Here is a 24,074-nt window from a genome sequence, read left to right on the forward strand (position 1 = left end):
GGGGGGCCCGGACGTGCGGATCTCTTGCCCTCTGCGGAGGGTAGGGATCCGCATCTCCGGGTTCGATGACTCGGTGACCCCGGAGGAGGTGGCCACGGCGGTCGCCGACTCCGGGTCATGCTTCGTGGCGGACCTCAAGCTGGGTCGGGTGACGCGCAGTCGGCGGGGACTGGGCTCTGTAATAGTGCAGTGCCCGGTCGCCGCCGCTGCGAAGATCGCCCGAGCGGGCAGTTTGGCCCTGGGTTGGGTGGCGGCTTGCGTGGAGGTGCTCAAGGCACCTCCGCAGAGATGTTTCCGGTGCCTAGCCTAGGGACATACGCAGCATCGGTGTCCTGGCAACATCGACAGTGCCCGGTGCTGTTTCAATTGCGGGGGGGGAGGGGCACACCCAGGCAGAATGCGCGAATAGGCCGTTCTGCCCGGAGTGTTCCTCCAAGGGTAAGGCGCATAATCACCGCCCCGGTAAGAAATGCGCGCGGGTTCCCCCGGCTGCTCGACCGGGGAAGAGGGCTCCCCCTCCTCCGCAGCGGGAGAAGGGTGGAAACTCAGAAAACGGTCGGCCGCTGACCCCTCCGCCTCCCACCCCGCCCGGCGCTCAGGCCGTGGATGGTGGTGTGTCGGGGGCGCTAGTGGCCGATATAGACATGGAGGAGACCCCTCCCGTAGCTGAGGCCTCTGTCGGTGAAGCCTTCATCACGGGGGTGATAGAGATATCGTCAGAGTTGTCCGGAGCCTCTGAGCTCCGGACGAGTCCGCCGACCAAAAAGAGGTGCGAGGCACTCGACAGTCCAAGTACCGCGCACCTCCCCCAGGCGAAGGTGGTGCTCTAGCCCCTCCCTCTCCCGCAACGGGAGAAGCGAGTGGGACGCAACTCGAGCACCCCCCTCAAGAAAGTATTGAGACCCCGGGCGGAGAAGGCGTTGACGCCTTTTCCCCCGGGGTCTCCTATCCTCAGAGGAAATGGGGCCGCGGAGTGACTCCCCTGGAGGGAGGGGCCATTCCGTGATTCTGGGCCTCGTTTCCGGCTGCCCCTGCGCTCGCGGTTGCCCAGGAGACGAGGATCCTGGCTGTTGGGCCGCCCGATGGGTCTCCGCTCATCCGGTGAGCCGGCCACGAGGATAGGAGGTAGGCTCAATTGGTTGGTTCCTCGGGACCACTGGACCTTGGGTAGGGGGTTGGCGCGGAACGGGTAAGTTCGGCGCTCGCCTCCTGGCCTAAAGGAACGCGGGGGTGGGGGGGGCGTGCGGTGTTTTACACGGCGCTACCCCGGGGTGGACAAGGCGGCAGCTAACATATCTCGGCTGCCGCCCTGGCACGTCCTCTCCCAACCTGACGAACTGGCGCGTCGGGGGGTTCACGCTCCGACCCCCGGGGAAGGCTACCGATGGAATGGCGTATTGTCGGCCGGGGCCTTCCTTATCTGGTGCTCGGTGGCTCGGTGAGGTTTTTAGTTGGTAGGCGGTTTAGGGCGAGCCTGGTCGCTGAAACTACGTGGCCGGGTTAGCACCGTCCTGACTCGAGTCCAACACTACCAGGTCTAACCAACCTGGCGTGCCATGAGCATTTCCCTCATCGTACAAAAAAAAATGTGGATTGAGGATAAATTGTGGATATGGTGTGAGATCAAAGATGAATTGAGGGAATGGAGAGGAAGAGATGTAAGGATGGAGGAGAAGGGGGAAAGGAGAAGAAAGGGAAAAAGTTTTTTAGTAGAAAGGTGGGGTAGGAGAGAGAAAGAAGTATGGGAATAAGGAAAATGGAAAATATGATAGCAAGAGGAATAGGAAAAGGAGGGACGGTAAAGAATACAAAATAGGTTTTTGGAATGTAGCAGGCATGGAAAATAAAGAGGAGAATTTTAGGGAGAAATTGAAGGAATGGGATGTGATGTTTTTGAGTGAGACATGGTTACAGAAGAAAGGATGAGAGAGGATGCAAAGATGGTTACCAAAGAGATACATTTGGGAGGTGCAAGAAGAGCAGGAAAGAGTGGGAAAGAAGAGCAAAAAAAGGAGGGCAATGGGGGGGTGATCATGGGGATAAGGGAGAGGATAGAAAGAGAAAAAGAGAATAAGGAAAGGAGAGAGGTGGGATTACGGGTGAGTAAAGTCAACTTAGGGGGGGGAATGGTGGAAACTAGTGGGTATATATGTGAATGGGGATTTAGAGGAAAAAACGAGGTAATTAAGAGAGCGGATGGAGGAAAGAGAGGAGGGGGTAAGTATATTAATAGGGGAGGATTTTAATGCAAGAACGAATAAAGAAGAAGGAGGTATGGGAGAGAAGAAAGAGGGAGGGGTAGGAAAAAGAAAGAAAAACTCAAAAGATGAAAAGATGAATGGAGAGGGAAAGAAATTGTGTGGTTTTTTAAAAAAATTAGGATGGTCAATTCTAAACGGATACATAAATTGAGATAAGAAGAGAGAATGAACGTATACCGGAGGGAAGGGGGACTGTAATTGACTACGTAATCGATTATGAAAATACAAGAGAAGAAGTGGTAAAGTTGAAGGTGGAGGACTGGGTGGATTCTGATCATCAGCTATTAACTGTGTACGTAAAGGGGCAAGAAAGGGGGGAAGAAAGGATTAGGAAAAAGAAAGGAAGAGAAAGAAGAGAGGTTTGGACAAAAGAGAGAAGGAAGAAATTTGAGGAATACGTGGGCAAGAGGAATAGTGTTTTGGAGAGGGTTGAGAAAGGTTGGAGGAAATTGAAAAAGAGAGTGGAAGGAGCATTGGAAAGAGTAGGGAAAGAAGAGAAAAAAGGTGCGGAAAAGATGGTGGGATATGGAATGTAGGAGTATGAAAAGAGTAGTAAGGGAGGAGTTTAAAAAGTGGAAGAAAAGAGGAGGGAAAGGGAAGAAATATAAAGAGATGAGGAAGAGATACAGTGAGTATTGTAAGGAAAGAAAAAGAAGGGAAAGAGAAAGATGGGAAAAGAAATTGGAAGGTGTAAGAATGGAAAGGGATGTATGAAGGGTAGTGAACAGGGGGAGGAAAAAGAGAAAGAGAGTCAGGGAAGGGATCAAAATAAGGGAATGGGAGGGACACTTTAGAAAAATGTTGGGGGGGAGTGGAGTGGAGAGTTAGAGGAGTGGTGGGGGGAAGAGAAGGAGTGGAGGAAGATGATATCAGTAGGAAAGAAATAACAAGGGCGGTAAAGAAACTGAAGGAGGAAAAAGCGGCGGGAGGGAATGGTATTGTAAAAGAAATATGGAAATATAGAAGAAAAGAAATAAAGGAATGGCTGTGGGAAATATGTAACGAAGTGTGGAGAAGAGATGGGTGGCCGGAGGAGTGAAGGGAAGGGGTGGTAGTGCCGGTAGTGAAAAAAGGGAGAGAGGGTTAAAGAATATAGAGGAATCACGTTGACGCAGACGGCATATAAAATGTACGCAACGGTACTTGCGGAGAGACTTAGGGAGGAGGTGGAGAGGAAGGGGATACTCCTACCGAGTCAAACGGGGTTTAGGAAAAGGGTAGACACGATTGATCAAATCTACGTATTGAATTATCTAATAAACAAGAGGGTGGCGGTGAAAAAAGGCAAGATGATGATACTATTTGTAGATTTGAAAGCTGCGTTTGACTCGGTGGATAGGGAAATATCTCATACAGATGATGAGGAAGAGGGGAGTTAGAGAAAGCTTGGTCGTGAGGTGCGAGGAAGTACTGGAGGAGACCATAAGTAGAATGAGGGTGGGGGATAAGGTAAGGGAAAACTTCTGGACGGGAAGAGGAGTAAGACAGGGGTGCTCTCTGAGCCCATGCCTATTTACGCTGTTGCTGGCGGATTTAGATGAAGAATTAGAGAGGGAGGGTTGGGGGGGAGTGAGGCTAAAGGGAAGGAAAATATACTCGTTGGCGTATGCAAATGATGTGGCAGTGGTTGCAAAAACGGAGACAGGGATGAAAAGGATGATTAAGGCACTGGAAAGTTATATAGAGCGAAAGGGATTAGAGATAAATGTGGAGACACAAAGGTAATAAGATGTAGAAGGGGGGGCAGGAAACAGAAAAAAATGGTGTGAAAATGAAAAAGAAGAGAGATAGAAGAGGTGAGAAAATACAAATATCTAAGATATGTAATAGGGGTCAGAAAGAACATATAGACAAGAGAGTTAACAAGCAAGCGGTGGTGATAAGAGAAGTGTGGGGGATAAAAAAGAGGAAATTTGAAAAGGATTGGTCGAGAAGGATATGGTTGTTTGATAGATTAGTCTGGACGGTAATGGGATATGGAGTGGAGATATGGGGCTGGAAAGAAAGAAAAAAGGTAGAAAGGATACAGGACAGGTTCTTGAAATTCCCGTAGGGGTCTGGAGTCGTTTCGGGGCCTCCCGAGGCCGTGCGACGACTCTAGATACAGGAATTGGCGTTCCTGCGGTTTCCCGAGCTCGCTAGGGGTCTGCGGTCTTGCATAGACCGCAGATTCAGGGACTTCAGCCACCCTGGCGCCCGAGCTGACACACCGTAATCCATCACGCGCTGAAATTACGTGCGGGATGGACCGGGGACCTTGGCTTCACCGCCCGGGTCGCGAGGAGTCAACCTCTATAAAAAATCAAGGAGGCGGCGTCTGAATGTCGTGTTTTTCGCGCCTCAGACGCCATGGTGGTGTGTGTTATGTTTAATGTACGGTGTTCGTCGCGGCGGGGAGTCGGGTCGCCTTCTCCCTGCGGAATCCTGGGGCGATCTTCCGGTCGATGGTTAAATCCCGCGCGTTGACCCGCTGGTTGTCGATGTCTCCGGCTAGCCCGGGCGCATCGGCACCGGGCCCTCGGGCCTAGGATCAGCCCGTACACCGGTGGGACTGGCGCTTCCTCTCGGGGATGTACCTCGTTAGCGCGGAGGCATCGCCGTGGGGGGTGTTAGCTCTCGCCGAGGCCTCTGGCCGGGGGATCGCTGTGGGTGACTGCCGGGATCGGGGGTCCCGTCTGCCCGCCGCAGTCCATTGTCTGATGCGCGTCGATCGTGGGTTATCCCGGGTGTGCGCTTAACCGCGTGCACTTAGGTTTTGTTTTCTGTTCTTCCCTGGTCGGCGCGTGTGATGTGGGTGCCGTCCAATAGAGTCGCCTTGGGCCGGTGGTCCCCGGACACCGGCCTGTAGTATCCCTTGGGGCGAGGGTGGGGTTCCCCTCGTAAAACAATACCCCATCATGGAAAAATTACGGCTAACGACAGGGATATGTTACCGCGCAGGGGGGGTCGGATACCCCAGGGCCGGCAAGGGGGGACTAGTGTCCCGGGTGTCCCCTTGTCGTTATCTCACAACGGGCGGCCGCGCGGAGTGACCACACGCTCCGCCGGCTATCGGGCTAGTGTGGTAGTCAATGTGCGTGTTCGTCCCCGCGCTAGGCGGATAGGCCAAAGGTCTTGTCCAGTTCACTGGAGGGACTCGAGGTCTGAAGCCTATCAGCGCTTCTTGTGGTACCGACGCCTCGGTAGGGCTTTGACGCCCTATTGTAGCTTCACGAGCTTATCCTCGTGGAGCCTCGTCGGTGTGGAGTCCGTAGATGAGGCTTCCTCCTCCTCGAGCGACGGGAGATGTGCCTCCCTTGATGTGAGGGATGGAGTCGAGCCGTCCCCGGTGGACGAGGCCTCCGCCCTTGCCGTCGAGGGGGACACGATCCTGCTGGCCGGTGACTGCTGCAAGGTATGCTCCGACCGGCAGGATGATAGCGCGACCGGGTTATCAGCAACCCGATTTTTTGACATGGTGGCGCGACCTGTGCCACCACAGGGTGTAGGTAGAACGCCGATCCGCGTCCGTGGGGGGGCTTCGGACGAGGAAGACCTCGCTGACCCGCCTCGAAGGAGGCGGCAGGGGCTTTCTCGGCACGATGCCGAGCCCATGGACGTAGATCGGCGAGAGGAGGAGGAGGAGCCGATGGCCGGGAACCCCCTGGAGCCGGTCATCGATTTGGAGGAGTCGGAGGGCCGTGTCCGTGTTCCGGATGTCCCGGGAGACGGGACCGACCTTCCGACTCACGTTAGAAGTAGGCGCGCCCGCGGCCGACCCCGTTTGGACGGGAGTGGACCCTTCAGGTCCCCCTCCCCATTGTCCGACGGGGCGGACGCAGAGGACCGGCTCCATGGGGTTCCCTTGGAGCGATTTAGGGCCCGCCGACTCAGAGCTAACGTCATCCGGAGCTCTGAGTCGGAGGGAGAGGGAACGGGGGAGAACGATGCGCGGCCTCGGCAGCGCATCAGGATCCCCCCGACCCTGTTCACGCCGGATCAGCGCCGGTACGTCGACCGGCAACTGGGGGTGATCTCGCGGAGCACAACCACGGACCTGGCCGGTCTGGCCGATGGTTGGCTCCGTGAAGTCGAGGGAGCGCGCAACAAGGCCTCGACGGGTTGCCCACTGTCGGGCAACCTGTCGGGGCGTATAAAATTAAACACCCATCTCGCCCGGGAGGCGCTCATGACGCTGGCGTACCGCGCCATGGGCCGTCTCGGGCGGGATGATGGTCAGGAAGAGGCGACGACCGCGGCCCGGGAGGAGGAGGTTCGCTCCCTCCGGGCCGAGGTCGCCGAGCTGAGGGGCCAGCTGGGGGTCGCTAAGAGGGCCCTCATGCTCCAGAGCGGCCCCTCCTCGTCTGCGGCCGCCCCGCAGACGTTGAGGAGAAGATCTCCTTCCCCTCCGCCGCCTCCGGTGGTCGCTTCTGCCCCCGGCTCTTCTCCTTTCGAGGAGCGAGTGCTGGGGACGTTGGAGCGGCTGACGGCGACGGTGGAGGGCCTGGAGAGGCGCCTGGCGCGGGTGGAGACGGGGGCTGTCCCGGCCGCCGTCCCCACCGACGCCAGGAGCGGAAAAAAGAAGAAGAAGGGGAAGGGGGAAAGGGGGTACGGGAGCTCCGCCGGAGGAGCCTCCCGCGCCCCCCGCAGTGCCGGCGGCAGCGCCCGGCCCCGATACGCCTACGAGCGATCGGAGCTGGGTCGAGGTCGTCGGCACCCGGAAGAGGAGAAGGGTGGACAAAGGGGGCCGTAAAGCCCCCCCCACTCGGCCTGTGGAGAGTGGTTGGGGGGTGTTCCCCCCGGGATTCGGCACGGCCTCGGGCCGGCTGTCGGGGGTAGTGGCATCTGCCGCCCCCCCGGCGACCGGGCCGAGCAGGAAGAAAAAGGAGGGAGGAAAACAGGGAGGAGGTCCGCCGCGAAGCCAAGCGCTCGCGGCGAAGAGGATTGGGAGGCGCGTCCCCAAGTCGACGGCGATTCTGGTGACGGTGACGGGGGACGACGCCTCCTACGCCGGAGTGATGCGGCGGGCCCGCGAAGCGATTGTCCTCGGGGACGTGCTGCCGCAAGGAGGGAAAGGGCTACGGGTCCGTCGAGCCCAGACCGGGGGTCTCCTCCTGGAGATCCCCGGCGAAGACAGCAGGCCAACCGCGGAAAGGCTGGCCTCAGAGATGAGGCGCGTCGCGGGGGGCCCGGACGTGCGGATCTCGTGCCCTCTACGGAGAGTGGGGATCCGCATTTCCGGGTTCGACGACTCGGTGACCCCGGAGGAGGTGGCCACAGCGGTCGCGGACTCCGGGGAATGCTTCGTGGCGGACCTCAAGGTGGGTCGAGTGGTGCGCAGTCGGCGGGGGCTGGGCTCTGTCATAGTGCAGTGCCCGGTCGCCGCCGCTGCGAGGCTCGCTCGAGCGGGGAGTGTGACCCTGGGCTGGGTGGCGGCTCGCGTGGAGGTGCTAAAGGCACCGCCGCAGCGATGCTTCCGCTGCCTAGCCCAGGGGCACACGCAGCACCGGTGTCCTGGCGGTGTCGACAGGGCCCGGTGCTGCTTCAATTGTGGGGGGGAGGGGCACACCCAGGCAGAATGCGCGAGTAGGCCGTTCTGCCCGGAGTGTGCCTCCAAAGGCAAGGCGCCGAATCACCGCCCAGGCGGTGAAAAGTGCGCCAGGGTTCCCCCGGCTCCACGATCGGGGAAGAGGGCTCCCCCTCCTCCGCAGCGGGAGAAGGGTGGAGACGCCGTGGAGGATCGGCGACTGACCCCTCTGCCTCCCACCCCGCCCGGCGCTCAGGCCGTGGATGGTGGCGTGGCGGAGGGGCCGGTGGCCGATGTCGAAATGGAGGAGACCCCTCCCGTGGCGGAGGCCTCAGCCGACGAGGCCTTCACCACGGGAGTGATAGTGATATCGTCGGAGTCGTCCGGAGCATCGGAGCTCCGGACGAGTCCGCCGACTAAAAAGAGGTGCGATGCGCTCGACAGTCCGAGCGCCGCGCACCTCCCTCAGGCGAAGGTGGTGCTCGAGCCCCTCCCTCTCCCGCAACGGGAGAAGCGAGTGGGACGAGACTCGAGCACGCCTCTCAGAAGGGTGTTGAGACCCCGGGAGGAGAGGTCGTTGACGCCCTCTCCCCCGGGGTCGCCTATCCTCGGAGATAGGGCCGCGAGGTGACTCCCCAGGGGGGGGGTCATCACGCGATCCTGGGCCTCGTTTCCGGCTGCCCCTGCGCTCGGGGATGCTCAGGAGGCGAGGACCCTGGCTGTTGGGCCGCCCGATGAGTAGGGGTCTCCGCTCATCCGGCGTGCCGGCCACGCGAGGATAGGAGGTAGGCCCGGTCGGTCCCCTCGGGGCCACTGGACCTTGGGTAGGGGGTTGGCGCGGAACGGGTAAGTTCGGCGCTCGCCTCCTGCCCTAAAGGAGCGCTGGGGGGCGTGCGGTGTTTTTCACGGCGCCACCCCGGGGTGGACAAGGCGGCGGCTGACGTATCTCGGCCGCAGCCCTGGCACGTCCTCTCCCAACCTGACGAACTGGCGCGTCGGGGGGCTCACGCTCCGACCCCCGGGGGAAGGCTACTGATGAAATAGCGTATTGCTGGCCGGGGCCTTCCTTCGATCTGGGGCGAGGTGGCTCGGTGAGGTTTTTAGTTGGTAGGCGGGTCAGGGCGAGCCCGGCCGCTGAAATTACGTGGCCGAGTTAGCACCGTCCTGACTCGAGTCCAACACTGTCAGGTCTAGCCAGCCTGTCGTGCCATGAGCATTTCCCTCATCGTACCAAAAAAAAAAAAAAAAAAGGTTCTTGAAATAGATTTTGGGGATTGGGAGGTACACACCAGGATACATTGTAAAGGAGGAAATGCAGAGGGAAAAGTTGAGGGGGAGGGCAGGGTTGAGGGCATGGAGTTATGAAAAAAAACTGGGAGAGGGAGGGGAAAGAGAGCTGGCGAGGTTGTGTTTGGAAGAAATGAGAGACAAGGCAAAGGTAGAAAAAGTGATGGGTAAATGGGAAGAGGAAAGGAGAGATTTTTATGAGGAAAAGAGCTGGAGCTTAATAGAGATAGAAAAGATGAGAGAGGGGGGAGAGTTGATGGGGAAAGAGGTACTGGCAAGAGAGAGTAGGTGGCAGGAGGAGGAAAGAAGGGAAAAAATTAGGGGCTCTAAATTTAACATATGGTATGGTAGGATGAAAGGTAAGGGATTGCCAAAGTACCTAAAGAAGGGATGAAAGGAGCAAAGATGGCAGAGAGTGGCGAAGTATAGGCTGGGAGACGAGATGATGGAAAGGAAGGGGATGAGGAAAGGAAGTGTAGGATATGTGGAGAAGAAATGGAACCTTGGGAGGAATGTATGGGAGGAATGCACGTATTGGGGAGTTGAAAAGGGATGGCAAGAGATGGTGGAGGAGGTCTTGGGAGAGGACGAGGAGGGAGAGATTTGGATGAGGAGATTAGAGGAGATGAGGGAAGGAGGAGGGTGATTGGGTATGAATGAGAGTGTGGAAGGAAGAGAGGAAAATGCGGCGGAAACGGAGGTCCAGTGAATGAGTGTAGAGGTATGGATGGATGAGTGATATTTCTCTCTCTCTCTTTCTTTCTCTCTCTCGTGCGTTGTAAAGGATGCGAGGAATAAAATGTTAAAACTTTGTAAGCGGAGCGGAGGTCCGCAGTGTACTCCGCAAGGAATAAAGTACCTTACATACAGGATGTCAGGTAACCACCGCCCCTGGTTTTGTGGATTGATAGATCAAGTAAAATTGAGCAGAAAAGTCCTTTACCATTTTTTAATATTTGCCATAGTTAACAAAATAAAAAATAATAAAGTCTGCGAATCAGCACGTATTACCGCGCGCAAGAACCGCCCGCCCGTCGCCGAAACGTAGGCAGCCGCGGCTCTAGGCGCGGCGCGGTGCAGTGGAGAGGGAAAAGCAAATGTAACTTTGGCCTACGAGCGGCGCGGCAAGGAGGGAGAAGGCTGCCCCGTCTGCCTACGTCTCAGCGACCGGTGGGCGGTCTTTGCGCGGTGATACGCGGTTATTCGCAGATTTTATTAATTTTTATTTTGTTAACTATGGCAAATATTAAAAAATGGTAAAGAACTTTTTTGCTCAGTTTTACTTGATCTATTAATCCACGAAACCAGGGGCGGTAGTTACCTGACACCCTCTATACTGATCTACATGATTCGACTAGAACATTTGTTCTCTTCAGTATTTTACAGACAAAGAAACTTGGTTTACATACAATTATTACTCACACATTTTATACCTTTACTATCTAATGCCAGCTCATCAACTAATAACAGAACTAACATAAAACTAATTTAAAAATTAATTAGGAATTTCACCTTATACTGCATTTATATAATTCAATTTATGTGTTTACTATATACAAAATTTGATTAGTGTAGAAATGTGCATAGCGACGCCACTTGGCGCATGCATTTTTTCATCATCTCTTACCTTGAAATTTAATTTTTACGTCTTGGCAGTGTTAACCTAAATATGTATACTTTTAAGTGTTATGTAAATGTCTCAACATAACTTTGTCATGTACTGTTGAATTTGTAATAAAATAAGCTGCATTTTGCATATAAAAAAAAATAAAAATTAAAAAAAAATATAGATAAGTAGTGGGGAAAAATATTTAAAAAAATTTGTTTTAATTTTTTATTACTGTTATAAAGTACTTTTCGAGCCATTTAACTTTTAATTAGAATATTTTTCTTTATCTCTTATAGTTTCGACGATACACGCTCTAAAAGGAAAAAAAAACAGATTTTCTTCAAAAGGGTGTTTCACCCTTAAAAGTGCATTAGAGCACGTATAAAAAAATATGTGTCCTTTATTTTTATTTGTACAACATATTAAAGGGGGGTGCGCACGATTGGACACCGCACGATTGGACACCACCACTCACAGCGGCCGATACCTAGAGTTTTTCCGTTGGTTTGGTTAGATAAGTCAAGATGATTGGTTGGTGTCCAATCGTGCTGTGTCCAAAAGAGTGTCACCCTATTAAAGGCACATTGAAATCAAAGGTAGACACTTCCGCAGCGCAAGACGGGTACGCGTACCATGCGAATAGAGAGGTTTTTAATTATTTTTGGAAAATGGGAATGTCGCATCGTGACTTTATTACATACCGTTTAATTTATAATAAAATAAACTTTATTTTATTCATAAAAAATAAATATTTCGAAAAAAATAGATAAGTGGTAGAAAAAAGTATGAAAAAATTTAAAAAAAAATTTCCACTGTTATAAAGTACTCTTCGAGTCATTTCACTTTTATTTAAAACATTTTTCTCTATCTCTTATAATTTTGACGATATACGCTTTAAAAGTAAAAAATCGATTTTCTTCAAAGGGATGTTTCACCTTTTAAAATTGCAAAGAGGCACGTATAAAAACTACATGTCCCTTATTTTTATCTGTACTACATTATATTAAAGCTCGTTTAAATCTGAGGCGGACACTTCCGAACGTTTTCTTGTGAGTGCCAACCTGTCCTTATCTTATTCCATGTTTGCGGGTGCTGAGTGCTATAAAAAAATCCAGAGAGGTTAGAAATTGCATGTAATTCATCATAAAAATTTAATAAATTTATTGTGAAAAACCTACAGATTTAGATAAAATTATATAAAATAATTCTATTCCATATATATATATATATATATATACAGGCTTGGGAAAGTTACTTTGTAAAAATAACTAGTTACAGTTACAGTTTCTGTCTTCCAAAAAATAACTAGTTACCGTTACAAGTTACTGACTTTAAAAAATAACTCGTTACAGTTACAGTTATTAAAAAAGTAACTTAAAGTTACTTTTCAGTTACTTTTCTGTTTTTTTTTTTAGTAATATTATAAAACATTGATAATTTAAATACGAGACTTTTACTGAAGAGCATCCACATAAAGTCTTTTCTATCTTTAATTGTGTAAAGCGTTGTCTACAATAGAGACTTAAGCCTTTAACATTAAGAAATTGACCAATAATAATTGATTTATAGAAGAATAATCGATTGTGTTTGGCCAATTTTTTAAGGCTAAAAGCTTAAGTCTTTATTGACGACGCATAAGATGCATGTGACATGTTTACATATAATATATTAAATATTAATTACTTATGTACACCCAAGGACTTTGATTCTGTCCATGGGAAAATTTTCCCAACTGAGAAGTCACCACTTTCTACATGCTTGCAGTTCATGATTAATGAAACGACTAGAGCTTATTGGTAGTTACATTAATCATGAACTGTAAGTATATAGAAAGATAGCGACTTCTCAGTTTGGAAAATATTCCCATGGACAGAATCAAAGTCCTTGGGTGTACAGATGAAATCTATGTGAATTATGTTCTAAATTTATTGAGGATAAAGGTTGGTTATAATAGCCGTAATCGTAAGAAATTGGTCAATCATTGTTGATTTATAAAAGAATAATTGACTATGATTGGTCAATTTCTTATGGTAACGGCTATTATAAACTAACTTTAAGACTAAGTATAGAATTTAGACTCAAAGACATTCTTAGTAACCAATTCTCTGCTAGCTGATTATCACACATATGTATGTACACGATAGACCAGCCAGATGATCACACAACACGCAGTGATTCTCCGCGAGCATCCCGGAATCTTACTTGAATATCCGGGCCCTACAAGTACAGTCGTGAGCTAAAAGGTTGCAACAAGTTTTCTTGGGCCCGTATTCATAGTCGTAACTTATTTTCAAGATCGTCTTAAGTACGCTCTTAAGTTACCCTCTAGATTCATAGTCATATATCAAGCAAATGCTTGAGTAAAATCTCAAATCAAGACTTGTCCAAGACGATCTTGTTTGGAAACGTCTTGTTCGGTCTCGACATGATTCATAGACAGATCTTATTCAAAATAAGACCAAGAAGTCGATTCTGTATCACATAAGTTGAGTAAAAATTACAAAAGTGAGCAAATTCACTAGCTTTTGACCAATGAAATTACAAATATTTTAGTGAATTACTCACTTTTGTAATTTTCACCAAGGTAAATAATATAGAATTGACCCCCAGACTTAAGACTATCTTATTAGTCATGAATTCATAGTCATAATAAGACGTCTTGTATGACGTATATATAGCCAAATAAGACAATCTTCGCCAAGTCGTGGTCGAAGTAGACTTAAGCAAAGCTGTAGAGTACTATTCTAACCTCAAATTAATGTTTGCTGGAGTTGAAATACTTAAATTTAAAAAAATGACAGCAAAGACAAGACTAGTTAATCGTAGATTTTTAATTCCTTTATTCTTGTAAAAACATGACTAGTATTAAAAAAAAATATATATATACAAAATATTTTTAGTTTTTTTTTAAACTTATATATACATTAACATGCTCTTTATGCAGTTCTTTGATCTGTGAAAAAATTGCATAAAATAATTGTTAAAATTTATAATTATAATTTTTACTATGGTATTTAAAATATAAGAATGATTTACAATTATATAAATATAATAATATAATCAATAATGTTTGATAGAAAAAAATATATTAAAAATGTTAAATATATTAAAAATCTCCGCGGAAACGCAATTTTGGCAGCGGATAACCATATGTTATTGATTTACCGAGACGATAAATACTATATCTATCACTATTAAATAATATTTAAATTAAACATTAATGAATATTAAGTAAATATTAATAAATATAAAATAAATATGCAATTAATGTTAAATTAATGTTTATGAAATTATTGTTTCAAATAAAATTTAATGTAAAATAAATATTAAATTAATGTTAAATGAACATTAAATTATTGTTTTTAAAATTATTGGTTTAAATAAAAAATTAATGTAAAGTATAAATTAAATTAAAGTTAAATAAATGTTAAATTAACGTTTTTAAATTTATAGTTTGAAATAAAAAATTAAAGTAAAATAAATATTTAATTAATTTTGAAAAAAATGTTTAGGTAATGTTTTTTTAAATCATTAATGGAAATAAATTATTAATATAATATAAATATTAAATAAATGTTAAATGAACATTAAATAAACATTTTTCCAAATCATTATTTTAAATGAGTAATTAATGAAATGTAAATGTTAAATAAACGTTAAATAAATATTAAGTTAATATTTTTTTAAATCATTATTTTAAATATTTAATTAATGTTAAATAAATATTTATAAAGTTTTTAATAAATATTATTGTTATAATGAATTGTACAATAAATAATTAATAGTAAATAAATATTAAAAAAGCATTTAAAAAATATTGTATACTGATTGGGATATATTATTTGATATAATCACAAAACACAACTTTAATAACTAATCTTATATTTTATAACATTCTCCCTACTTTTAATCATATTTTTTAAAAATTTTATGCTTCATTACTTTTAATTTATATGATCCCGCATTGTAGAATTTTTTGAGATATTTTGCTGTATTTTTTTTCTTCATTAAATAAATAAAATTTTTCGATTATCGATTACTTTAATTGTTTACAATTAAGTAAAGTTTAAATTAATCATATTACACTAATTGACTCGAAATTCTCGAGTCTACTGTTGAGGTTATAAGATTTATATAGGTATAATACTTGAGTTCGCTGATTTTATAGTTTAACAGATTCAATGGAATATTTGGTCTGATCCGTTTAGCTCAATGTATGCAATGTTCTTATTGGAGAATTCATAGGAAATATCACGGAAACAATCGATTCATAAATAAGCGTTAGTTTGAGCATTGCTTCGCGAAGACGATCTTATATCAAATAAGCACAACTTGAGCAAGAACTTCTTCGCCAAGGTCGCTTCAAGTCATGACTATGAAATATACTACTATTGAGACGATCTTATTCGAATAAGACGATCTTCGTCAAGACAATCTTAAGTGCTGACTTGAGACTCGACTATGAATACCGGCCATAGAACGTAGAATTGTCACTGCATCGAGCAACAGTAGCTGCGTTCAGCAAACTCAGTAGTTGAGTGAGCGCTCACTGCTAGAGTCCTATATAAAGAGAGAAGCGACATTGATGTCCGAAGCTCTGATTGGTAATCTGATTGATACTTGATTGGCTAAGCGAGCAGCCATATTGTGACCACAGCTGTTTGTAGAATGATACGAATGGTGTTTGTTGACATTAGAGCGGTCCCAAAATGGTGGTGGAGGACTCAATTGGATACTGAAAGTTGTGGTGGGGGGTTCGATGTCGCTTCTCTCTTTATATAGGACTCTACTCACTGCTATTAGTATTCTTTTAGGTCTAACTAATTACCAATCACATTAAAGCTGCGTTCAAAAACATCAGTTGAGTACCATCATATATATCATTTTATCCTTGTTGTTTACCGATTGTTAAATAAAGATAAAATGATACACGACGCCATTCGGGTGATGTTTGCAAATGCTATCTAAATTGGCAAATGAGTTTGAAAAATATAAAGTAACTATAAAAATAACTTATTAATTTAGTTACTAGTTACACAAATAATGTAACCAAGTTAAGTTTATAGTTACAGTTGAAAAAAAGTAACGAAGTTAAGTTACAGTTACCAAAAAAAGGTAACTCTAACTGTAACTTCGTTACAAGTAACGAGTTACTTCCCATCCCTGTATATATATATATATATATATGTATAAAATATAAAGTTAAGTTAGCCCTACTGAAATATGAATCGTCTTTACTTCTACTCCACTTCGAATTAAAATAGAACACTAAACTTGATCTGTACCAAAGTGAAACCGAATTGAGCGTATCGGTGGAAACTAGACCATAGATATACGAAAAGTGCGCGAATTTAAAACACACATACATAGGAATATTTGTTATTTCAGTGATAAATGGATATATTTATTAAATTATTGTGCGGAAAGTAAATGCTTGAAAGGGGAAAGGGCTCTGCCTCTCCCCCCGCCCTCATCTTTTTCCTAACCCAAACCAACCTAAATCTAAGTTTTAAATAAAAAATTGTTTTGCGTGAAAGTTAAAAACCCATGTGAACAGTACCGTGTAGAAACATCCCACATAACAAAAATCGATTCCAGGGATATCCTGCAAATGTATGTCAAGGGATTTCTAATATCCTAAGGATGTGTTCAGATAAACTTAAGAAATCCTAAGGATATTCTATAGATGTCTGAATGTCCCCTATGTAAAGCCCTAGAATATCGTAATTCAAATGTTCTCAGGATATCTTTGGATAATCAAATTTGATCTTGAGGATGTCCAATAAATGTTTTAAAATAACTTTTAAGACTCTCTAATTCTATGAATTTTTCCAAAATATTCCCATTAATATTATTACACCACATAATTCCAATGAACAAAATTTTTTGCAGAAAAAAATCTTGGGAATTTTCTCTCGGAAATTCCCAAGCGGCCACCCATCCAAGTTGTGATCGCAATGCTTGACTTCTACGATTGCTGCGAACTGGATCCCTCGTAATAATCTGAAATGAACGTTTTATGTTAATAAGTTTATATAACTAAGATAGAAATTTGGAACTTTAAAATCAAAAGAGCAAAAGCACAAGTTTTAAATAGTTAATGTATGGTATTCATAAACTTATGTATTTACATATAGCTAAATGGAATAATCCCTCAGATGAAAAAATCATAGGGGTTATCAAAATCATATACGTTTGACGTGTTTATAATCCAGACGGCAAACTTTCTAAGGACGTCCTAAGGACGTACATAAAATGTTGTATTGCTCTAAACATATCCCATTCACGTCCCTGGACATTCAGAACGGATTCAGGATCGTCCTGAGAACCTTTTGTGCTGTTAGGGTTTGTATATTATTATTAATAACAAAAAATTTTTTTCTTAGATCAGAATAGAACATATTAAAAACATTAATGGCAATTACAAATATCCTAAGGACATTCTATGGATGATTTTACATTTTATATTGAGAATAGGATCAATCCAATCAAAATAAGATATCCTAAAGAGATTCAATGCTATGTAAGATCTTTCTGTGTCTAACTGAGCGGTGTGTAAGTAAGCGGTGCGTAACTAAATAGTGTGCAAGTGAGCGGTGCACATCTTTCTGTGTCTAATTGAGCGGTGTGCAAGTGAGCGGTACGTAACTGAACGTTGTGCAAGTATACGGTACGCAACTGAACGGTGTCTAATGAAACCGTGTCCAAAATATCATGTCTATTTGCACCGTGTCTATTTGCACGCTGTCTAATTGTAGTGTCCAAGTGCATCGTCCTGGGACAAATCAGGTTTGGAAGGAGGGGGAGGGGGTTGCTTGGCTCTCCCCGGAGTCCTGCATCATCTCTGAGAATTATGACAGGTACCTAGGGCTGTCTAGGAATTATATTTTCCTTTTATTAAAAAAATTTAAAGTAGACGGCGCGATAAGAAGGGAGGCAACAATACCTACCGGTCAGTGGCGTAAGATTCCCACTTTGAGCTTCTTGTTCCCTCGTTCTCTCGCCGCGCAGCCTTTTTTTTTTTTTTTTGATAACGGAGAGGAAATGCGTTACCGCATATCCCAGGTCCCGGGGGAGGCCTGGCGGTTATGTGGGGTTCTTCCCCGCCGACGACGTGTCGGCGGGGACATACCCACTAAAACCTCTCCGGGTGTCCTGCCCTGGTCCGTGACTGGGGGGCTCCGGGAACGCGTGCAGCATACTTCCAGAGCCCCCCGGACCTCGTCGGCCTAGGCCGATTCGACACGCCGGGTGCACCCTAACGTGGGCGCACCCGGCAGGGCTTGTGGGCCTGATCTGCCCCAGGTCGGGGGAGGGGGACACCAGCCTCCTGCCTCTACCCTGATGGTTTTGGGGGTAAAGCCCGGGGTATCCAACCCCGCCGTAGCCCCGGGCCTCTTCGCGCGCCGCGCTGGCGGCGGCGCGGTCCACCTAACTACATTGGGGGCGGAGAGGGAGAAACTTCCCACTCCCCCCTCCCGGCGAGGCAGAGGGAGGGGGGGTACGGCTCCGCGTTACATCGCAGAGTCGTCCCCCCCGGACCGTCAGGTCGGATCTGCCTCGCCGGGTTCACCATTATTATTGCGAGGGGCCCCTCTCCACCCTCGACTGCGCGTCCCGAAGGCGGGGCCGGCATCCACTGGGGAGGAGGGTCGCCCCTCTCTGTGTTAGCGCCGTCGCTCCCTTCCTCCTACCTAATTGTGGGAAGGGAGGGGGCGACGGCAGCTGATCGCCCGCACCCCCGCCGCCTTTTGGCAGACGGGCCACTACGGCCCCAAAGGCGGGGGGCGGGCCTTCTTCTTCTTCGAGGCGGCCGGTGGGAGAGCCAAGGTGGGTCATGGCCCCCGTCTCGGCCGTCCCTGTCGTTGTTGTTGTCGCCGGGGGGCATGCGTCCCCCGGCCTCCTCTCCCTAATGGTTTCGGCCGGATTACTTGCTCGCAGAAGGAGGAGACCGCGACCCAAGCGCTCTCCCTGCGGACCATCTGGCTGATGATGGCCCGCAGGGAGAGGTCGTCCCCAATTTCTCTTCTCAGGACTCCGCGCAGCTCCTCCCACGCTGGACAGTGTTCCAGCGTGTGCTGCGCGGAGTCCTGGTCGGCCTCACAGTGGTGGCACTGCGGCGTCGGCTTCTTCCTTATCCTGCACAGGTACTCACCGAAGCAGCCATGCCCGGTGAGCACCTATGTCGTCCGGTAGCACAAGCCGCCTCAAGGACGGCCCACCCATTCGTCCAAGTGGGGTAGGACGGCTTCCAAGGTCCGGCATCCTGCAACCGGAGGGTCATTGGCGAGACTCTCTTGCCAAGAACTCATGGCCCGCCGGCGAGACCTCTCTCGCAATAGCGCGACAACCCTGGGGGTAACCACTCCTCCCTGCAGGTGGACGGCCTTCGCCCTGGCATATGACCATGCCAGGGCGTCGGCCGTGAATTCCGCCGGGGGGAGCCCCGCCAGTACTAAGGTCGCCTCGCTAGGGGCGGTGCGATAGACGCGCACGATCCTCCGCGTCAGCCGCCGCTGCACGGCGTGCAGCACGTCTCTTATGCGGCGGCTGGCCAGCGCCTCGCGAAACCAGACCGGAGCACCGTACAGGGCCCCGGCCATGGCCGCGTAGGCGTATGCGCGCCTCGCACCTACTCCCGGACCTCGGAGGTTGGGCATCAACCCCAGGAGGGCATTCGTCATTTTGCCCAATCGCTGGGCCAATTTGTCGAAGTGCTCGACAAAGGCCCAGCGACCGTCTAATTGCAACCCCAGGTATTTGAGGGTTGCCCCCACTCGGATTTGGGTGTCGTCCACCCGGACGAAGGCCTCGGGCGGTACCCCGGAGAAGCCATCGTGCAAGAAGATGGCTTCCGTCTTCTCCGGGGCTACCCGCAGGCCCAGACTCTTTATGGAGCCGACGACGCAGGCCACGGCCCAGTTGCCCATTGCAACTGCTATTCCCCAGGAGGCTCCCCTGGCTACCACAAACGTGTCGTCCGCGTGACCAACGACATGGCAGCCAGGGAGGAGGGCCACACGGAGCACTTTGTCGTACTCGGCGTTCCATATCAGGGGGCCCAGCACGGATCCCTGCGGAACACCGCACGACATGTCCCTCCGCTGCTGGAGTCCAGTTTTATCCCGGAAATCCAGCACCCTATCCCGGAAGTAGTCCCAAACAATGGCGACAAGGTAGGGCGGCAAGCGAAAGTGTTCACTAAGCGCCGCCACAACCTCGCCCCATGGGATGCTATTGAAGGCGTTGGCGATATACAAGGATATCGCCACCTCCCCGTTCCCGTGATGGATTCCGAGAGGGATCGGACTTGTCTGATTGCATCGACAGTCGATCTCGCCTCTCGGATCCCGTATTGAGCGGGGGACAATTCGGGACCGTACCGGGACATATGCCGGATGATGCGGTTGGCAATGATTCGCTCAAAGATCTTGCCCGCATCATCCAGCATACAAAGGGGCCTGTATGCGGAGAGACTCTCCGCTGGTTGGCCCTCCTTTTTGAGGAGGACAAGCCGGGCCCTCTTCCACCTCCTGAGGAAAGTTCCTTCGCGGAGGCACTTTGTGTAAGTGACACGAAGTGCCTCCCTTATTATTGGAGACGCCCGGGTACAGATCTTGGCGTATATTCCGTCTGGCCCGGGCGCCTTCGCCTGTCTTCCGTTGATGCGGGCGAAGGCCGCGACCATCTCGTGTCTGGACACCTCCAGCTCCTCGGTACATCCTGGGGCAGGGACGGTCTTCTCCGGAATGTCCCTTCCCCTGGTGGGGAACAGTATGTCCACCACCGTTCCGAGGAACTGGGGGTCCAGCGTCTCCGAGACTGGAGGCGCACACGGGCGGAGCCTTTTTCTCACAATTTTTGTAAGGTCTCCCCCATGGTTTGCGATCCAGCTCGGAGAGGAGTTCCTCCCATGCCGCGGCTTTCGCCCGCTCGATGGCGGTCCTGAGGGCCTTCCTGGCTTCCCTGAGGACCGCCTCGGCGTTGTTCAGCTCTTCCTCCATGCCCCGCCGCTTGGTGCGCGTGTGAGCTCGCCTGGCGGCCACTGTAGTCCGCCTCAGTTCGGCGAGCTCAGCGAACCACCAGTAGGCGGCACGACGCGCCATTAGTCTGCTACGGGGCATGGAGGCGTCGCAGGCTCGCGACATCGTCGCTCATAGGCGCTCCGCCTCCTCTTCGGCTCCGAGATCAGCCCCTCCCTCCGGCCAAGTGGAGGCAAGGAGGCTGACCTCGAGAGCTTCGGGGTCGAGTTTCTTCAGGACCCATCGATTCCTGTCCCGGGTGCGGCGGCGTTGCTCTCGCACCTCCGGGGGGGGGAGACCAGCTCCGTGGAGATGAGTCTATGATCCGACGTCTCTCCGAGGGAGCCGGTCTCCACTGACCATCCTTGGACCTTGTTAAGGGCCCCGGGGGAGGCCCACGTCACATTGACAATGAACTCTCCCCCGGTCCCCACGTAGGTGCTGACCCGGCCCCGGTTCAAAAGGACCAGGCCGAGCCCCGCCGCAAAGTCCAGAGCAAGGCGGCCCCTGACGTCTGTGCGGGGAGAGCCCCAAGCCACAGCGTGGACATTGAGGTCTCCCCCCACAACGACAGGCCTTGGAGAGCGACTGAGTATGTTGCTCTCCATGCCATCTAAGGCCGCCTCGTACTTCCCCCTGGTTAAGCTAGGGGGGAGATAACAACCCAGGAAATCGATGGGTCCATACTCGACCATAACGCAGCCCTCGCCAGCCGATAAATAAATCATCGGCGGAGCGCCCGGCACATAATGGCTGACCATCGCCACCTTCCTCGAGGGATCCCCAACCCAGTTGGGATTGCCCTCTGGTATCCTATACGGATCGGCGACGATGGCCAGCCCGCCACTTGCCTCCGCCAGGCACTGCACATGCATGTCTTGTGCTGACCTGGCGTGGTTCAGGTTGGTCTGGAGGAGCCTACGGGGCATTGTTTTCTTGCTTCCGAGGCTCCTCCACCTCCCTCATCTCTACGCACCTGGGCGCGTCCTCTTGGTTATTTGTTCTCCTCTCCCTTTGCGGGAGAGGAGCCTCTGCCTCAGGGGGGGCCGCAGCCTGGGTCAAGGTCGGCGTTGCTGTCGACCCCGCCTCTTGGCGGCCCCCGGCGCTCGGAGGTGCTTTTTGGGCCTTATTGGCTAGGCACCCTTTTGCGCCGATCCGATGGTCGGCGGACTTGCCCGCGTCTTTGCAGACCGGGCAGCCATCCTTTTCCTTACACGCATTGGCCAAGTGGCCAATGCCTCCACATCTGTAGCAGCAGCCGGATCTGTCGATCCGGCTGCTGCATTTGGCCTGGACGTGGCCCGTAGCCAGGCACCTGTGGCACTGTAGTCCCCGCGAGGGGAGCAGTGCCACGCGGCAGCTCGACCAGCCCACCCTTACTCGGGGGGCGGCCAAGACTGCCTTGCCCGCCTTCGCGGGGCAGCGCACCCAGCAGGTGCCCAGCCCGTTGGGAGCCATGCGGATCTCTCCCACTTTGATGTCGTGGGGAGAGCAAGCTCCGATGGCTTTCAGGACCTTGGCCACCTCACTAGGGGTGACCGAGTCGTCCAGGCCAGTCAAGCGTAGCTCAACCGTCTTGCACGGTCGAGCTACCTTGACATCATCACTTGATGACAGGGCCGCCCTGATACCCTCGGCCAAGGCATCGGCCTTAGTGCCGTTAACAACGCCCCTGACCTCGAGTATCAGGGCACCCGTAACAGCTCTGCGGGGGCGCAGGTCCTCAATCCTGAGGGTGGAGCGGTCAACCTTCTCCCTTGCGGTCTTGAGGACCTGCGCGTACGCTCCCGGGTCGGCCCAGGTGACCACGGCGGCGGTCGGCGGCTTGATTTTGGCCACTCTGGCCAACCCTTGGAAGCTAGCTCCGCCCCGTAGCTGTTCCGCGAGTCCCCCCTGACCTCCACCACGCCCTCCCTTCCTCTTCTTCTTCCTCGAAGACGTCGAGGATGTCTGGGTAGTGGCATTCTTTGGGGGGGGGGGAACTGGGAGAACCCTTATCGGCCTACCCATAGCGGGGATCGCCTTGGTCGCCTCGTTGGAGGCTTTGGCGGTCCTCTTCTTGGCCTTCCAGGAGACCACCTCCGTCCATAACTCTAGTATGGAGGGGGAGGTGGTCTCCCTACCCGGGGCGGGCCAGGCAGTCGTGGCGGTTGCGCCGCCCGCGGTCTTCTTTTTGGGGGCTGTCTCGGTCTGGGGGGGGTAGTCACCCTGCCTCCAGCAGAGACCGTCCCGGGCCTCTCAGCCGTCGCCGCCCTGGCCGGGGGAAACCCCATCTCACGGAGGACGGCTGGGAGGACCCTATTGAGTACCTCCCGAAGGCCGTCCTCCGGGATCGGTCTCTTTTTCTTCTCCTTTTCCCTCCCCTTCTCCCCCTCCGTCCGGCCCGTCCTCACCAATGAATGTGAGAGAGGGGAAAGAGGGGGGAAGGAGGAGCGAGAAGCGGGGGCCACTCTCACGTCCACCGCGTTTGACAGGGGGTTCATCTGCTTTCGAACCCCCTTGAGCGGCGGAAATATGGCTCCTTCAGAGTCTCCATAGAGACCACTACCGGCCTTCCTCTGCGCCGGGCGGTCTCGGCGTGGCCGAGGGGCTCCTCGACAGGAGGCCCTTCCACCACCATGTCCGATTTCAATGGCCCCAGTTGATGGCCCCCCCCCCGTCAGAGCGTCCAGTACGGTATCGTCGAGGTCCAGGTCTGTTTGGACCTTGGCATCCGTACCGCACTCATTGGGGGCTTGCGTCGAGGAGGCCTTCTTGAGTAGGGCAATGCGGACTCGCATTTGCCCCATCTCGGCCTCAAGTCTCCTTTTTTCGGCGGCCCATTTGGCCTTAGCCTTAGCCAAGGCCGCACTTTTTTCCCTGTGCGCGTGTGCCTCAGGGCTCTCTTCCTGCCTGGTTAGGATGGCGGTCAAGCCAGCCGTGAGGTCCGTATATGCATTCCAAAAGTCCTTCCTGATAGGACCCTGGATATTACGGGACCTCTTGACCAACTTGGCCAGCATCCCGAGACTTTCCGTCATGACTGCAGCAACAGCCGCCATTGGCTGTTGCTCCAGTTCTTCAGCTCGTTCCAAAGCCCTCTCCTGGGCTTAGGCAGCTCGAACAGAGGAGGGTTGGACATCAGGGTCGATAATGGCCCTGTGGTCCTTGACTACCTTCCTCGCCTTCTCAATTTCGGCCTTCCTAGCGAGGGCCTCTGCCGTAAATTGCCCCTCGTGGGAGGGGTCTTTTGCCGGTCTGCCTCGTCCCCTCTTGGTCGGTCCTTCATCCGACTCAGAGGAGGACGAGATGTAATGTGTGGGCTTCTTTTTGTTATGCGCCCTCTCCGTCCCTCGTCCCACGGATTCCCTGTCCTTGTTCACATCCATATCCGTGGACATCACGGCGAG

At 50.6% G+C, this 24,074-nt stretch overlaps 1 protein-coding gene across 1 annotated transcript; it reads right to left on the bottom strand.

Annotated features, from left to right (window-relative positions):
- Positions 1–21,603: 21,603 nt before the first annotated feature.
- On the bottom strand, positions 21,604–23,726 carry LOC120357002. Its single transcript, XM_039446182.1, has 3 exons — positions 23,142–23,726; positions 22,001–22,749; positions 21,604–21,931 (listed from the first exon to the last, which is right to left on the bottom strand). Exons 1-3 carry the CDS (start codon positions 23,724–23,726, stop codon positions 21,604–21,606), a joined length of 1,662 nt encoding a protein of 553 aa, XP_039302116.1.
- Between the last annotated feature and the right edge of the window lie 348 nt (positions 23,727–24,074).

This window comes from Solenopsis invicta, chromosome 2 (assembly GCF_016802725.1).
Source record: "Solenopsis invicta isolate M01_SB chromosome 2, UNIL_Sinv_3.0, whole genome shotgun sequence".
In the NCBI taxonomy this organism is placed as follows: Eukaryota; Metazoa; Arthropoda; class Insecta; order Hymenoptera; family Formicidae; genus Solenopsis; species Solenopsis invicta.

Bases quoted from the DNA above. Each gene is read 5' to 3' on its own strand.
- LOC120357002 (XM_039446182.1), bottom strand. From the start codon at position 23,726: ATGGCGGCTGTTGCTGCAGTCATGACGGAAAGTCTCGGGATGCTGGCC. The intron at 22,750-23,141 runs GTGAGAGTGGCC...GTCTCCTGGAAG, and splicing joins CCCTGTCAAACGCGGTGGAC to GCCAAGAAGAGGACCGCCAA. The intron at 21,932-22,000 runs GTGCCTGGCTAC...CTGCTGCTACAG, and splicing joins CGGGGACTACAGTGCCACAG to ATGTGGAGGCATTGGCCACT.